At 44.8% G+C, this 17,545-nt stretch overlaps 1 protein-coding gene across 1 annotated transcript in view; it reads right to left on the bottom strand.

Annotated features, from left to right (window-relative positions):
- LOC120370231 (protocadherin alpha-5-like) overlaps window positions 1-15,820 on the bottom strand; it is a 269,071-nt gene extending 253,251 nt beyond the window's left edge. Inside the window, exons 1-4 of the mRNA XM_039484611.1 lie at window positions 13,373-15,820; window positions 13,110-13,126; window positions 8,288-8,375; window positions 1,667-4,081 (exon numbers count right to left, since the gene is read on the bottom strand). Of these exons, the coding sequence (XP_039340545.1) occupies window positions 1,667-4,081; window positions 8,288-8,375; window positions 13,110-13,126; window positions 13,373-15,736 (4,884 nt within the window). The 5' untranslated portion in view covers window positions 15,737-15,820. The remainder of the gene's footprint in view (window positions 1-1,666; window positions 4,082-8,287; window positions 8,376-13,109; window positions 13,127-13,372) is intronic.
- Window positions 15,821-17,545: the final 1,725 nt, after the last annotated feature.

Genomic DNA, 17,545 nt, shown 5'->3' with positions numbered 1-17,545 from the left:
TTACAGGAGTGGTTTTCAAACTGGGGTAAGGATATCCCTAAGGGTACACAAGCTCTGGTCAGGAGGTATGCAAGAAAAATCCTATAATGGAGGAAAATGCATTTTATTTAGTACAGAGGTTTTCAAAATGTGGGGGGCACTCCCTTAAGGAGTAGGAACATTCAGGGGGCAAGCAGCAATGCCAGGTGGCTCAGGCCAGCCCCAAACCATCTCCACACTCTGACTCTCCCCTGCAGGCCACCCAGCCCGTCTAGGTTGGGGGGGGCACAACCAAAAATTTAAACTCAAAGGGACAACTCAGCTCAAAAACTGAGCCCCCCTCTGACTTAGATTTTGGTTGCACACACACACACACTCAGACAGGCTGTGTGGCCCCCTAAGGTGAGTCAGGGTGAAGGTGGCATTCCCTCCCCAAGCCCTGACATGCCAGCTTGGTACCAGCAGCCTGGTGTCACCACTTGCCCCTCCAAACATTCCTCTGTGCCCCCCTTTGGGCATGCCCCACAATTTCAAAACGTCTAGAAGCTGTTGCTAAATGGAAGGCAGAAATCTGGGGGCACCTGACCCACACGTGTTGTGTCTACCTATCTCCGATGCAGCTATGCAGTAGACTGCATTATTTGGAAAGGGGAAGGCAGCCTAAATAGTTTGGAAACCACTGGTTTAGATCAGATAGATAGATAGATAGATAGATAGATAGATAGATAGATAGATAGATAGATAGATAGATAGATAGATAGATAGATAAGAAGAAAAAGACAATTAAGTGAACTATATATCTCTGCAATCCTGTGTGTATGTGTGCATGTTACATTTTATACAAGGGCATAAATAATGACCCAATAGTGAAGTTAACCATCCACACTGCAGTAAAATTCATTATTTACAGGGTGATTAAACTTTACTATTGGGGACATTTAAATCCTTACTTTGAAGGCTTTCAGAAAATAATGTAATAAACTTATTTTTAAAATATTGGTAAAATATTTGACAAAAATGAAGAATGTGATTAATTCTCCTTCAGTTACAACCCTTTCTACCATAAGAATAAAACACCAAAGTTTGGGGATCAAATATGTGTTTCTTATTATTGCTAACGCTGAGACATAGCAATGCATCAAAAAGACAAAGTACTGCTTCATGTGTTGTGCAATCATATGACAAAACTTGCACGTTTATTGATACCTGCTAAGTAAAATATTTTCCACTTGTAAAATATAGGCACTAATAATAGCAATAATATAAAAACCAAAGAGTATAAACATACTCACCCTAAATTGAATATTTAAGGAATTTTATATTTCTCTAACTAACATTCACAACAAGACTTCCACATTTTTTAATTTCTTTCGTATAAATATGACATAAACAGAAATAATGATATAAACATCCAAATACTCTTATTACAATTACTTCTGAATATTAAAGCCCACATTCCTGTCTATGGCTAGTCTACCAAAGTACCTAGACATAAGTAGAAATACAGAAGTTATTGATAACAATTAATTCTCTCAAAAAACTTTTTCCAACTACAGTTGCTATAAGAAACATCCAATTTTTAAGGAAAGTTGCTTTTTCGTTAATTTCAAAGACAACACGTCTAAGAACGCATGAAGACCTACAACATAAAAACATTTCCAAATAAGGATTCAGTCATATGACTCACCGCCGCAGAAGACTTCAGTGTCAGTTCCTGTTGAGGTTTCTCTATGCTCACATTCCCCGAGGAGTTGGGGCTGAAAACCATGAGATCGTTCTTGGCGGTGCCTTCCCCTACACACAAGTTCCGGCTCTGGCGCTGGGAATAGGACCAACTCCCCACCTCGCTCGAGCACACCACGGTGGCTTTCCCAGGCCTGCACCTCACTTCCGGACCCGGGTGGCATCTCAGACCAACGTACACGACAATCACCAGCACAAACAGCCCGGACACCGAGCAAATGGCGATCATTAAAGACACGTTCATGTCAACCAAGGGCCCTTCGCTCCCGCCCCTTGGCCTCGAGTCCCATTTCACAGCCTGGGGACTCTCCACCAGGGACAGGCTGACAGTGGCTGTCGCTGACAGCGCCGGCTCCCCATGGTCCTTCACCAGGATCACGAGTCTCTGGCTGGGGCCGTCCGCCTCCTCCAAGGCCCGCGTCGTGCTGATCTCCCCGCTGTACACACCCACCCGGAAAGGCCCCGCAGCCCCGGGCTCCTGCACTTCGTAGCGAAGCCACGCGTTGTAGCCGGAATCCGCATCCACCGCTCGGATCTTGCCCACCACATGCCCTGCGCCGGCCGACAGCGGAACCAGCTCGGGCCCGGGCGAGCCGCCGACGGAGCCGGCCGGGGACACTGCGGGCGCGTTGTCATTTGCATCCAGGACAAAGAGCTGCACAGTCACGTTCCCGGACAGCGACGGCAACCCGGCGTCCCTCGCGCTCACCTGGAACTGCAGCACTTGCAGCTCCTCGTAGTCAAAGGGCTGCAGGGCATAGATGTGCCCGCTCTCCGAGTGCACCGAGATGTAGCTGGACAGGGGCTGCTCTCCCACACTTCGCTCCACCACCCAGTAGCTCACAAAGGCGTTTTCCCTCAGGTCCGGGTCCGAGGCCGACACGGTCAAGAGATGAGTCCCGGGAGGGTTGTTTTCCTTCACAAACACCGTGTAAACGGGCTGAGGGAAAGCGGGGGCGTTATCGTTCACATCCGCGATCGGCACCAAAATGCTGCTGCTGGCCGACAGAGACGGGGCCCCTTCGTCTCTGGCTGTCACCACGAGCTTATATTCAGACACTCGCTCCCGATCCACGGCCTCCGCCAGCACCAGCGAGTGATAATTCTTAAAGGTGGAGACGAGCCGAAAGGGCAGGTTCGGGGGGATGGAGCAGGTGACTTTGCCGTTGTTTCCCGAGTCCCGGTCAGAGACACTAATCAGAGCCACCACTGTCCCCGGGGGAGCGTCCTCCGGCACCGGCAGAGAGTGAGACGTTATTATTAACTCGGGGGCATTATCGTTAATGTCCAAAATTTCCACCAAAACATTGCAATGTCCGGTCAAGGGAAATGGGCTTTTATCTCTGGCTTCCACTCGAATTTCATACAGGGTTTTGACTTCATAATCGACTTCTCCTTTAAGTCGGATCTCACCAGTATCAGCATCAATGCTGAATAATTTCCTCACACTGAATGGGAGTAGATTACTAAAGGAGTATGAAATGTCTTTATTAATTCCTTCGTCCAAGTCCGAGGCATTAAGTGTAATGACTAACGTTCCATGACCTGCATTTTCTAACAAACTCACCTCATAAACAGACTGGTTAAATACAGGCGCGTTATCATTCGCATCCAGCACCGTGATCACCAGCTGAACAGTGCCGGTGAGCTCCGGTTTGCCCCCATCTGTGGCGGTGAGTAATAAACGATGCTCAGGGGTTTCCTCTCTGTCCAGAGGTTTCTTAAGCACAAGTTCCGGCAATGTACTGTGGTAATTTTTTACTTGCACATCTAAAGTGAAATAATTATTTAGGCTGAGTTTATAGGTTAGCAGAGAGTTTGTACCAATATCTGCGTCAGAAGCGCCCTCTAGAGGGAAGCGCGAACCTGGAAGCGTTAGTGATTCTGCTATACTCAGGTTTTGCTCATTTACGGGGAACACAGGAGCATTGTCATTTATATCCTGTATCTCCACTTCCACGTGAAATATCCTCAGGGGTTTGTCCACTATCACCTCCAGGTCAATGGCGCACCTGGGGCTCTGGCCGCACAGCTCTTCCCTGTCTAGTCGCGAATTAACAAACAAAACGCCGCTCTGCAAATTTACCTCAAAATAGTCTCTCCTGCCGCTGGAGACCATCCGGAACATGCGAGACACCAGCTCCGCCGCCTCCAGCCCCAGGTCCTGGGCCAGGCGGCCCACAAAGGTGCCGTGTTTGGATTCCTCCGGCACGGAATAACGGACCTGGCCGCTGCCCACCTCCCAGGCCGTGTGCAACAGAACCAGCCGCAGCAGCTGCCTCGTTACCAGGGAGTCTCCCCGGAAAACAGCCATAGCTGACGCGGAGCTGTGCCGGTGACTGTTTGAAAGATAAAATTCCTACGTTTTTAAAAGAAAAAAATATTCTTAAATATCCTGCAGCGTCTTTGTGCAAATTTAATCCGGTGTCAGGCAATCCGGCTGAATCTGTTGTTTGCTGCAAAATACAGCACAGTCCGAAGAGGCACACGGAAATTTTCCGGTTTTTTTTAATATATCTTCCTTCTGTTGTTCATAAATTAAGAAAATCTCTTGAAAACTCTCACACGTATGTTATTCCATTTGACTCCGGCATCATTCAGCAGATCTCAGGCTGTGAGAGACTGGATACAAAGCAAGGTGGGGCTTTGTTTTTCCTTTTTTTTATGAAGTCAACAGCGACATCCTGTGACTAAAACATGTAAATGCTAAATAGGTGAGAGAGAGACCGAGAAATATTTTCCTACTGCAGTACTCCTGCGGAGACCTTCATCAAATTTCTTCCAAAAAGGTATTTTCTTTGAAGATGGCAAAAAAATTAAAATATCCACAGTTAAATGAGCGACATCTGAACATTCATTAAATTTCCTTCCTTCCTTTTTTTCAGTTTTAGATACTAATGGGTGTATGGTTTTTTTTCGATTTAAATTTAAGGAAATAGGACACGACTTTTATTTACTTTAGGTTAGTTACAACGTTGTAATTTATTACGTGGTGCAGAGTGTTTATGATCACATTTTCCTGTTTTCCTCAATGTATTGTCTTTTGTAACACCAAGGAATGGGACTGCAGTGTTCACCTTATGACCATACTAAGAGTGCAAAATTACAAAGGCTAATTTAAATGTATAGAAATCTTAAAAAAAAGAAGCTCATCATTTCAATCCACAATCCTTAGAAATGAGAGAACAGTTGTCCTCTACTAGTTCCCTTACATGGGGTGGGAAGCAAGCCACACAGTTGGATTCCAAAAAAAGAATTTGGTGTCATAGTGGGTCCTGTAGAGGAGTCCAATGAACAGAGCACTGGATTGGGAATTAGGAGACCTGGATTATATTCATGGATCTACAGACTTGCTATGTGATGTTGAGCAAATCAGTTCGCCTTTCTCTACCAGTTTCCCTTCCCACGCATTGACTGTCTTGTCTATTTGAATTATAAACTCTTGGAAGCTGGAATTGTCTTTTATGTGTTTGCACAATGGGCCAGCTCAATGGAGCCCCAATTCATCTGGAACTCCTAGGCTCCACCTTTTCTTCTTCTTTCTATTATTATTACCATTACTATTATTATTGTGACCAGAGCATCTGCTTAGAATCACACATCTAAACCCACATGTCGGAGGCACACAGGGGTTCCACTAGCTAACAAAGTCCATGGGCTGTAGCCATGGCAGTGGAGTAGTTATACAGATACTCCTACAAAGCTACTGGGTTGGGGGACTATTATAATTCCCCACAAAAAACAATATTAAATCTTTTGCATAAAGTCAACTTATTACTTGGGGTTTGTGCATAGTGTTCAGCACTTGATCTTAAGATATGTACGAACTACCCTCATTCGTCTCAATGTAATGTTAATTCAGATGCATAGAGCTGAGTAAACGCACAGATAAGATAGATGTCAGATTATGCTGATTCAAATGTAAACCTTGTTAACTATTTCACTATTTATTTGGTTACCAAAACACCCAACTACTCTGGGACTGTTTGGAGAGTGTGAACAGAGTGCACCCCCTCCAGTCAAGCTCCAGCCCAGGTAGCATGGGCAATGTACATCGCTGTTTAATATTATCCTGTCCCTAATTGCGGGTTTGGCAGCATTGTCTGAATCAGCCCGGAATAGTTTACCAACCTGATTCAATATATGGATTCAATATATACAGTTCTGATGTCGCCAAATCCTCCCACCTCCTCCTACTGTGAGTTACCAATATTTAATCCCATACAGTGATTTTCTTCTTCCTGCACGACTCTGGTTTCCTGAAAACAGTAGCTATTTTTCTCCTTTTCCAAGATGCTTCCCAACGAGTCTCATTCTGTTTGTGCTTCAGACCTACGTCCTGGGACGATTAAAATCATCCTTTCACATCATACTTCGGGTCACTTGTACTCCTCCTGGCTATGGCCTGCAACGGCTCTTTGCAATTTTTGGAACCATTGACAATCGCAAGTGTTTCTCAGAAGGCCTTACACTTCTAGGTATATGAGATAGATAGTTCTTTCCAGCACAGGATCGCCAATCAAGTATCCCTTTAATATTTATTCTCCCATAAGGATTCTTCCATTAATTATTGGTGGCTCTGGGATTTCCTTATCTCTCTGAATCCTGATTCTTCTGAGATTTGTGGTCTTATTCATTTTTCAAGTTGCTTGGTACCTTCTTGGCAAGATAATACCTTCCACCTTCTGACATGCCCGGAGGGCACGGTGAGGAACATCCTGGAGAGTGCTCAGCAGGATGCCATCAAGAAGCAAATTGCCTGGACCCCCTCCAACCAAGATGTAGCCACCTACCTAAGCAACTCACTGGAAGGCAGATTTGGAGGACTTTGCTTTGCTCTGGACTCGTGCCCGCAATGCTATGCAATAACTGGAGAAGCATATTGGCTGCTGTCATAAAACAGTTAGTTAAGGGTTAAGGTCTCTTTTACCTGTAAAGGGTTAACAAGCAGAAACCTGATGAACACCTGACCAGAGGACCAATCAAGGGACAAGATAATTTCAAATCTCTGTGGAGGGAAGTCTTTGTCTGTGTTCTTTGTTTAAGTTCTCGTTCTCTCTTTGGATTTAAGAGAGGCCAGACATATTCTTCAAGTTCTCCAAGGTTTCCTGAAGTATTTTCTTCTATTCAGTATAGTGAGTATTAGAAAGGCGAATTAGTCTTATAATTAATTTCTGCATTTGCAATTGTGTGTTTGCTGAAGAAATATCTTTATTTCTGTTTGCTGTTACTTTGATTATTCTGAGAAAGGAGGGGGGGAAAGCCTCTCCAGGTTTATAAGTTAGACCCTGTATTTGTTCACCCTGGTAATACAGAGATAGTGTACTTTTTTCTTTCTTTAATAAAATCTTTTCTTTTTAGAACTTGATTGATTTCTTCTCTTGTTTGGATTTTCAGGAGAAGGGGAGGGGGGGAAAGTGAATCCCTCTTTGTTTGATTCAAGGAGTTTGAATCAAGGTATTTTTCCCAAGGACTAGGGGAAGGGAAGGGGGATAGGAAATCCCTCTTTGTTTGATTCAAGGAATTTGAATCCAGGTATCTCTCCTAAGGACTAGGGAGGGGAGGGGGGAATGCTTTATTTCCCTTTGTGTTGAGATTCAAGGAGTTTGAATCTGTGTTCCCCAAGGAAAGTTTTGGGGGAACAGGGAGTGTACTAGACACTGGAATCTCTAGTTGGTGGCAGCGTACTAGATCTAAACTAGGATTTTAGTTTAGAGGAGTCCATGCAGGTCCCCATCTTGTGGACGCTAAAGTTCAAAGTGGGGAATAAACCTATGACAGCTGCCACTGGACATGGTGTGAAGAACACTAGAAGCTGGGAGTCCTGGTGCCACGGGTGAAGAATATGGAGTGCACGTCATCACTCCAAGAGCCATAACCATGCTGGAGAGGACCCTGAAGGATGCCGTTCGCTGCCAATATGTGGAAAACCTGAAACAGAAGCCAGACTAGGGCCAGGGGCGGCTCTACGTTTTTGGCCGCCCCAAGCAGTCATGCGCGGGAGGCGCCCTGGAGCCGCGGGAGCAGCGGACCTCCCGCGGGCAATACTGCAGAGGGACCGCTGGTCCCGCGTGGCTCGGCTGGACCTCCCGTGGCTGCGGACGGTTCGCAGGTCCGGCGGCTCCGCTTGAGCTGCCACAGTCATGCCTGCGGGAGGTCCAGCTGAGCCGCGGGACGAGCGCCCCCTCCGCAGTCATGCCTGCGGCAGGTCCGGTGCTCCCGGGGCTCCGGTGGACCCCCGCAGGCATGACTGCGGCAGGTCCGCCGGCCCAATCTGCCGCCCCCCCGGCGGCAGGAAACGCCCCCTACATTTTGCCGCCCTAGGCACCAGCTTGTTTTGCTGGTGCCTAGAGCCGCCCCTGACTAGGGCAAGGCCTTTGAAGTGAAATGCAAGTGGCAAGCCAGCAACCACTTCCTCCCTGGAGGCAGCTTCACCTAATTTGCCGACTGGAGGTTCATCTACCAGGCCCGGCTCAACTGCGTCCCACTGAATGGAGCTGTCCACCATGGGAATTGGGACAAGCAATGCAAGAAGTTTGGCTACGCCAACGAGACGCTATCCCACATCCTGTGTAGCTGCAAGCCCCATTCGAGAGCTTGGCAGCTGCAACACAATGCCATCCAAGATCACCTGGCCAGAGCCATCCTGCCACCTGTGGGGAAGGGTTGCCGTAAACTCCGCCATCCCCAGAACCAACAGCCAACTGTGACCAGACATCATCATCACCAATGAAGACCGGAAGAAGATCATCATCACAGTGCCCTTCGAAAACAGGACCCCGGCTTTCCATGATGCCCAAGCTCAAAAGCTGGAGAAATATACCTCTCTGGCCAACACCCTGAGAGTTAGGGGCTACTAGGTCCAAACTCACACACTGATCATTGGAGTCCTGGGCGCATGGGACCCCGGTAGTGAGCGAGTGCTGGGAGAATGTGGTGTCAGTCAACGCTACGCTCGGCTGATGTGGCAACTCATGGTGTCAGACACCTTCAGGTGATCAAGGGACATCTACATAGAACATATCAGTGGACATCAGCAAAACCAGGTAGGGTGACCAGATGTCCTGATAAAATCAGGACTGTCCCAATATCGAGCAGTTTGTCCCACATCCCAACCGAAGTACGGCTGGGATGCCATTTGTCCCGATATTTTGTTTCGGGCATTTTTTTTCCTTGTTGCTTAGGCATCAGTGACCGGCAGGGGGAGTGCCTTTCCAATTGTTACACTTAACGTGTGTGTCTTTCTCATTTGTATGTGTGTGTGTGATATTCCAAAATATCAGGACCACCACAGGGGGAGCGCCTTTTCAATTGTTAAACTCACCCGTCTGAGTCTTCGGTGGCACTTCGGCGGAGGGTCCTTCAGTCACTGATGGTCTTCGGCGGCATTTCGGCTGTGGGTACTTCCTTCTTTGGTGGCAAGGTTTATTACCCTCCGCCGAAATGCCATCGAAGACCGTCCAGGACTGAAGGATCCTCTGCCAAAGTGCAGCCGAAGACTCGGATGGGTGAGTGTAACAATTGAAAAGGCGCTCCCCTTCGGGGGTCCCGATATTTTGGACATCTGGAGGGATGAGCTGGAGTGCTGATGAGAAGTGCAGTCCTGAAAGTAACTCAAATACTTTCCTGATGGACTGTTTTTTGTTTTTGTTTTTTCTCTAAATGGACAACCTATCCTAATTCTCAATTACTGAGGGACGATCTCCATTCATTGATATATTTTGCTTTCCACAACCAAATCTCTGTACAGCTTTTCATAAGTGATATACCCAAGTATTCGGATTCTAATATCAAAGCTGTATTGTTAAATCTATTCACCTAAATTTGGGTTATTGCTGATTATGTACTCTATGTATCATATGACTTTTTAAAAAAACTTTGCATTTGTAGATAATGTAAGCACTATACCCAGATGTATGACACTCTTTTCCCAACCTATGTATTATATAATTTTTTTAACATTAGCTTTAATAAAATATTCTCTCTCTGAGTCCTGATACTAGAGATAGCATCTAAGGAAGTAAGTGAGAAATCTTGTAGTTTTCCTCACTGAGATTCACCAGATATTCAATCTCCTCTCCTCTTCCATTCAAATTATCTGTTCTCATCATCCTTGCCTTCCAGTTCCTAGTTAAAGTATCACTGAAATTTTCAGAATATAATTGTAACGTTATCTGATTAAAATATGACCATATAGATAATTGTTGCAAACACTGATATATATTTGCAACATATCCTGTACAAAATGTGGCATGTAAGAGGTCTATGAAAATGTTATGATTTGCTGGTTATGATTATGCTATCTGTATCCATGTATCATTTTTGTATTTGAAGTTATGAATATTGGCTCTGGATTGGATTTCAAAATGTTTGCTCCTTGGTAATGCTCACAAGGTGGTTAGCCTGCGCATCTTGGAGAGACTATTCAAATTAAGTGGCTCATCAAGAAACACTTAACTGACAATGGACCATGGGAGATGCCTATCTACACTGAATGGACTGTCCTGCAAACAGTGCTGCCTGAAATATAGGTAATAGCTTCCTGCAATGACTAGGCAAAATGCATGGACATGTGACTTGTCCTGTGACTCCAACCACCATCTTGTTACTGTACTTTCCCATAGTGAGAACAATGGGATTCCCCCCACATGGCAGAAGCTATAAAAGGCCCTGGAAACTACTCCATTTTTCCTCTTTCCTGCCCAAATCTCTGGACTATGGACTATACTTATGTGAGCATTCTAACCAATGAACTGAGGTTCTCCCAATGACTCTTCTTTGACTGATATATCCTCATGTATGTCAGATGTGAGTGAAGGTGAAGAATTTGAAGATGGATTTGGATGGAATTCCCATGTGCAAAAGGCCTTGATTCTCTCTCTGATTCAGCTTTGTACATTTCTCTCCCCTAACAATTTTTAGGCGTAGCTACTATTTGCTCTCACACTGTGTGATAGCCCCAGAAACCGAGTGCAGTGAAGATAGAGCCATCCATTCACTGGCTTTGTGCTGAACCATGCCCATTGTCCTTGCCATAAGTTTAGAAACTGGAATTATTACAGTTCAATTAATTTATACACAAATTGTGTAAAGCAGAGTTTATTTCTACCAGCTTTCATGTTATTTCCTGCACTACAGAATGTGTTAAATAAACTTCTCCAAACCATTGAGCATTGTTGTTTGTGGTTTCATTATTAGTCCAGGGTTTTTGAGGGGGAAATAGTGGAATTTTAATTTAAGAATCTGTAGTGAAGGGTTTTTTTCACTTCTTTCTGTATGACAGCCTTCTTCATATACTGTAGCATTTATTACTTTTGCAGTAAGAGCTTGTTTATTTCCTAGCTTTCCTAAATACTATAGTAAAAATAAACAATATTAAATATCCTGAATCAATTTAATTTAATTTAATTTAAAATACTCTAGTTAGTAAAGCCATCCCCATTTTGGCCTGTCATTAAATTTTACCTTTTGTTTACCATTCTAAAAGATAATGGACAAAGTAACTAAACTCTCCATGATCATCACCTCAATGTTCTCTTTCTTTCCATTTCTCTCATTAATTGTAAGGTCGTAGCCACTTTCTCATGCATAAAGTCCGGAGAGTGCAGAGTTTTAGTCAAGAATATCTTGTGCTAAAATTATCAATTACTGCTCTTTATGTCGATGCTGTATACACTGTCTCCAGGACATTACAGGAATAGAGTAAAACCTCATGAGAATGTGACCTTTATGGAGAAAAACTGGCGATAAAGAACATAGTGACAATTAGAGTTTCTCAAAACTCCAAACTTTAACAATTGTAAATATTTTGTGAAATTTTTATGACATTAAAATGTGCTTCAAAAATCTCTCTCTCTGCCAAACTCCCATGTTGCCCAATAACTGAAATATTAGTACAAGACTTTGGAAGCTAAATTACATTGAATTACAAAAAAATTTAATGTATGTGCATCATGTTCTCCCATCAGCAACAAACATGCACCTTTTCCTTATCTAGGGAAAGGTTAGTGTTACAATCTGGTACTTGATCTTTCACGGTGACATATTGTAAGTATGAACATGCCACCACTACCTCAATGAACAAAACCAGAAAACACCCTCCAAACTGATTGCAATCTTTGACATTGACATTTTAGTAACCCTCAGAATTTAGCTCTGCAGATGTCAAGATAGGATATAAGAATATATTATTTTCCATATGACTGACTGTAGAATACTGAAATACAGTGCTTTTTCCTTAAGGGGGTGGAGGGTTCTCCCTTTTATGGACACCCAGCCAACCAGTTAGCTATAAAATCCCTGTTAGTAGCTGTTCTCTACTTGCTTTACCTGTAAAGGATTTAAAAAGCCCATAGGTAAAGGGAAGGGAGTGGGCACCTGACCAAAAGAGCCAATGGGAGGGCTAGAACTTTTTAACACTTTCTTCAAGATCTGCTCTGAGCAATATCTCAGTCAGGTGACTCACATGAGTGGAGCACATTTTGTGGGCGGAGCTTAAAAGAGTGCCACCGGGACTTCTGCCAATTTAACCCTTACTAAAAATGTAAATGTAAAAATGTAAAACCATTCACCAGCAAGGGAGACCCTAAACAAAGAAATTTACAATTCACTTGAAAGACTTTTCGAATTTCAGGTACACAGGGGACTGTTTTGTCTACATCCCAGCAAGGGGTAATCCTCAAATAAGAGACAGTGACTTCCTCATCTCTTCTCCTCCCCCATCTCTACTCAGAGCAGCAAAATCACTTGAAAGACAATGGTGTACCATTGAATTGGGGGGAGTGGTCCTGACCTGGAGGTTTTCCAGCCAGCACAGACTGCTGAAAGCTTTTGGATGAGAGAAACCTGTTTGCTTTTAAACGTACTGGGTTTGGTAAAGTTTAGGAATTAGCTTCTATGGGTTTTTTTTATTTCTTTTGTAACCAACTCTGACTTTTATGCCTTACCACTTGTAAATCACTTAAAATCTATATTTCTCTAGTTAATAAACTTGTATTACTGCTTTATCTAAACCACTGTGTTTGATTGAACTGTTTGAGGAATCTTTACCAGGGTCAACAGGATTGGTGCATATTCATAACCCATTGTCACAATGATGGACTAATTATGAGCTGGTATGGTCCAGTGGGCTACTTAACAATACAAGACACACATTTTTGAGGGATAAGGCTGGGACTGAGGGATCTGCGGGTGTCACCCTGTATAGACTCATGGATGGCTGGGAGAGCATTCATGTATTCAGCTCTCAGTGACTTTACATGCTAGTGGCTGTGAGAGAGCACAGTCTAGAAGGGTTGCTGTTCTGTCAGTAAAGTAGTGTAAAAGGCATCCCAAGATGGAGAGCTAAGGGGACACAGCAGTTCAGCTTGCACTCTGGTGAAACTCACAACCTTATTGGTCTGAACTGATGGTGAAAGAAAGAAAGAAAGATCACTTTAATAATTATCAAAAACCTCTCCAGTCCTAATAGTTCAACAACTTCTACCAAAAGATTAATATAGTTTTAGATTAGGAATCAATACAATATACCCATTAACCACATATGAATCAAGAATATTATTTGTTCTTGTCAACAATTATACATTATTTTAGCATTTCCTAAACAACAGAAATAACACTAAGAGCCCTATAAACCCCTACTGGAACTCACCTGTCCACTTGAATTCGACGTAAGCTCCTGCCGTATCTCTTTCTCCCCGTTCACCGCAGAGTTAGGGAAGTTGGGACTGAAAACCATGAGGTCATTCTTGGCGGTGCCTTCCCCTACACACAAGTTCCGGCTCTGGCGCTGGGAATAGGACCAACTCCCCACCTCGCTCGAGCACACCACGGTGGCTTTCCCAGAACCGCACATCACTTCCGGACCCGGGTGGCATCTCAGGCCAACGTACACGACAATCACCAGCACAAACAGCCCGGACACCGAGCAAATGGCGATCATTAAAGACACGTTCATGTCAACCAAGGGCCCTTCGCTCCCGCCCCTTGGCCTCGAGTCCCATTTCACAGCCTGGGGACTCTCCACCAGGGACAGGCTGACAGTGGCTGTCGCTGACAGCGACGGCTCCCCATGGTCCTTCACCAGGATCACGAGTCTCTGGCTGGGGCCGTCCGCCTCCTCCAAGGCCCGCGTCGTGCTGATCTCCCCGCTGTACACACCCACCCGGAAAGGCCCCGCAGCCCCGGGCTCCTGCACTTCGTAGCGAAGCCACGCGTTGTAGCCGGAATCCGCATCCACCGCTCGGATCTTGCCCACCACGTGCCCTGCGCCGGCCGACAGCGGAACCAGCTCGGGCCCTGGCGAGCCGCCGACGGAGCCGGCCGGGGACACTGCGGGCGCGTTGTCATTTGCATCCAGCACAAAGAGCTGCACAGTCACGTTCCCGCACAGCGACGGGAACCCGGCGTCCCTCGCGCTCACCTGGAACTGCAGCACTTGCAGCTCCTCGTAGTCAAAGGGCTGCAGGGCATAGATGTGCCCGCTCTCCGAGTGCACCGAGATGTAGCTGGACAGGGGCTGCTCTCCCACGCTTCGCTCCACCACCCAGTAGCTCACAAAGGCGTTTTCCCTCAGGTCCGGGTCCGAGGCCGACACGGTCAAGAGATGGGCCCCGGGCGGGTTGTTTTCCTTCACAAACACCGTGTAAACGGGCTGAGGGAAAGCGGGGGCGTTATCGTTCACATCCGCGATCGGCACCAAAATGCTGCTGCTGGCCGACAGAGACGGGGCCCCTTCGTCTCTGGCTGTCACCACGAGCTTATATTCAGACACTCGCTCCCGATCCACGGCCTCCGCCAGCACCAGCGAGTGATAATTCTTAAAGGTGGAGACGAGCCGAAAGGGCAGGTTCGGGGGGATGGAGCAGGTGACTTTGCCGTTGTCTCCCGAGTCCCGGTCAGAGACGCTAATAAGAGCCACCACTGTCCCCGGGGGAGCGTCCTCCGGCACCGGCAGGGAAAGGGAAGTCACGGCCAGCTCAGGGGCGTTATCGTTCACGTCTAACACTTCCACCAAAATTTTGCAATGTCCGACCATTGGAGCCTGACCTTCATCTGTAGCTTGGACTTGAATTTCATATAATTTAGTACCTTCAAAATCCAATTCTCCTTTTATTCTAATTTCTCCACTACGAGAATCTATACTGAACATGTCTTTTACTTCGAGAACAGTAAGAGTATTAAAGGAATATGCAATACCCTTATTAATCCCCTCATCCAAATCGGTGGCGTTGAGTTTGATGACTAACTCCCCAACCGTTGTATTTTCCGTTAAATTGACCTCATACACGGATTGACCAAAGACAGGCGCGTTATCATTCACATCTAACACAGTGATCACCAGCTGAACTGTGCCGGTGAGCTCCGGTTTGCCCCCATCAGTGGCCGTAAGTAATAAATTATGAAGAGGGATTTCCTCTCTATCAAGAGACTTCCTTAACACTAGCTCAGAAGATTTGCTTTTGTCGTTTTTCTTTTGTACATCTAGAGTGAAAAATTCATTAGAGCTCAGTCTATAGGTTAGCAGAGAGTTTGTACCAATATCTGCGTCAGAAGCGCCCTCTAGTGGGAAACGCGAACCCGGCAGTCTTGATTCTGATATAAACAGATTTAATTCATTTATTGAGAAAGCAGGAGCATTGTCATTGATATCCTGTATCTCCACTTCCACGTGAAATAGCCTCAGGGGTTTGTCCACTATCACCTCCAGGTCAATGGCGCACAGGGGGCTCTGGCCGCACAGCTCTTCCCTGTCTAGTCGCGAATTAACAAACAAAACGCCGCTCTGCAAATTTACCTCAAAATAGTCTCTCCTGCCGCTGGAGACCATCCGAGACACCAGCTCCGCCACCTCCAGCCCCAGGTCCTGGGCCAGGCGGCCCACAAAGGTGCCGTGTTTGGATTCCTCCGGCACGGAATAACGGACCTGGCCGCTGCCCACCTCCCAGGCTGTGTGCAACAGAACCAGCCGCAGCAGCTGCCTGGTTACCAGGGAGTCTCGCCGGAGAAGGGCCATCGCAGAAACACTCCTTTCAAAATTCTCCGGCTAAAACGTGGCGAATGCAAATAATTTTAAAATATATTTTAAGCCTTATTTTTGCAAACTGCTCCGTATAATCTCTCTGCGTCCGGTTTGATCCGCCCTTTGATATTGACGTGATTCGCAGTACAAACCAGGGAGGGGCTTTCTATTTACTGTCTCACCGAAGGCCTTTTTTGGTCTACAGCGACACCATGTGATTAAATGTAGAAATGCAACATGATTGTTATGATTATTTTTATTTCCTATGCTTGTATTTTTTTTCTTATTGTTCTTATTCTTGTCCCTTTTCCAGAATATGTTTACAATAGGTTTTATAATTGTATAGGAATACGCGTATTTTAATTTGTGATAATTTAGGGTATATTGAAATACATTGTTTTCATTATATATTCAGTGGTAACATTAGTAGCGCCTGTATGCCGATAACGCCTCTTTTCATTGTATAAGACTTTATCATGTTCAGTGTTTATTTTCTGTTGTGATGATTTCAGAACATGAGCCACTTAAAAATCTGTGATCTTCAAAACAACTGGAGGGTTTATGAAACACATAATTTGGTTTATCAGCTTATAACCTGTCTGTTTTTCCGTTATTTTATCTTCCTTATCATGTATGTACCCGGCACATTTACATTCTGCTATACAGATACCGAACACCTATTCCCTGCCTTGAAGATCTTAGACTCTAAGTACGTGGTCCTGTATCTTTAATTCTTCGAAGCTGATTCCTACCTACTAAGCCTCAGTGGCGTTACTGGGATCAGTAAGTAGCGTGAATAAGAGATTGCAGGGACTGGTTTAGAGGCTGATATGATGAAGTGCACTTAGCTATTTAGCTATTGAACTATTGGACGCTGTGCAATTTCTTAGTATCCATCGATCTCTATGATCACACACAGCTGAAATCTATTTTCTTGACACTTGTCTCCAAACAGGAAAATGCCCCCCTTAATTTCTCATCTATAAAGAATAATAATTTGAAATGCGGTGTTTGAGAGTAAGCAGAAGAGGCAAAAAATAATGGGTTGTAATTGAATTAGTATCTCCTAATTCTTCAGTAGTCACCATTTATCCCGTATTTTTATTATTTAAATACCTGGGGGAATCATGACAATTCTTATTTCTGACTGGCATCAATACCCGGTGTGAGGAAATTCGTTTTTCAGAACTCCTTGGGTTTTTCCAATACATGCTTGACATTTTAAAAATATCTTCCCGCATCTAAATAGTTTATTTATTATTATTATTGTTCTTGCTGCTGCTACTGCGAAGAAGAAGAAGAAGAAGAAGAAGAAGAAGAAGAAGAAGAAGAAGAAGAAGAAGAATTTACATTCTTTTAGCAACACTCATTCTCTGGGATCCAAACTGTCTTTCAGATTCTACATAAGGATCACTCACCTGCTGGGTTGGGATGCAGCAATATGTAAATTAATCACGTCAACCAGTTTGCATTATCAATACACACAACCTCTTTTAGAAGAGCAAGTGCACAGCACTATATCTAATTATAAATGCCATGGAGAAATCCCTGGCAGATAACGATCTCCCCCTGAGAACATTCGATTTAGATACGTTCATATAAACAAAGCACAATAATGCAAACACATTATAGGTTCTCGTATACAATCAATTCTTTTTACATTTGTATTTAAAATATTAATTTGCATAGACTCCGATTTCATATCTGACTTTTCAGGTGAAAATTAATCGGTGTCGAGGCCCTTCTCCACCTCTTCAGCTGCGGCAATATCTTCTGTCTCTTCCATAGGCTTGAACATTTAGA

The sequence above is a fragment of the Mauremys reevesii genome, linkage group 8 (genome assembly GCF_016161935.1).
Source record: "Mauremys reevesii isolate NIE-2019 linkage group 8, ASM1616193v1, whole genome shotgun sequence".
Classification (NCBI taxonomy): domain Eukaryota; kingdom Metazoa; phylum Chordata; order Testudines; family Geoemydidae; genus Mauremys; species Mauremys reevesii.
The sequence above is the reverse complement of the archived record's forward strand: the minus strand, read 5'-3'. Positions and strand labels throughout refer to the sequence as shown.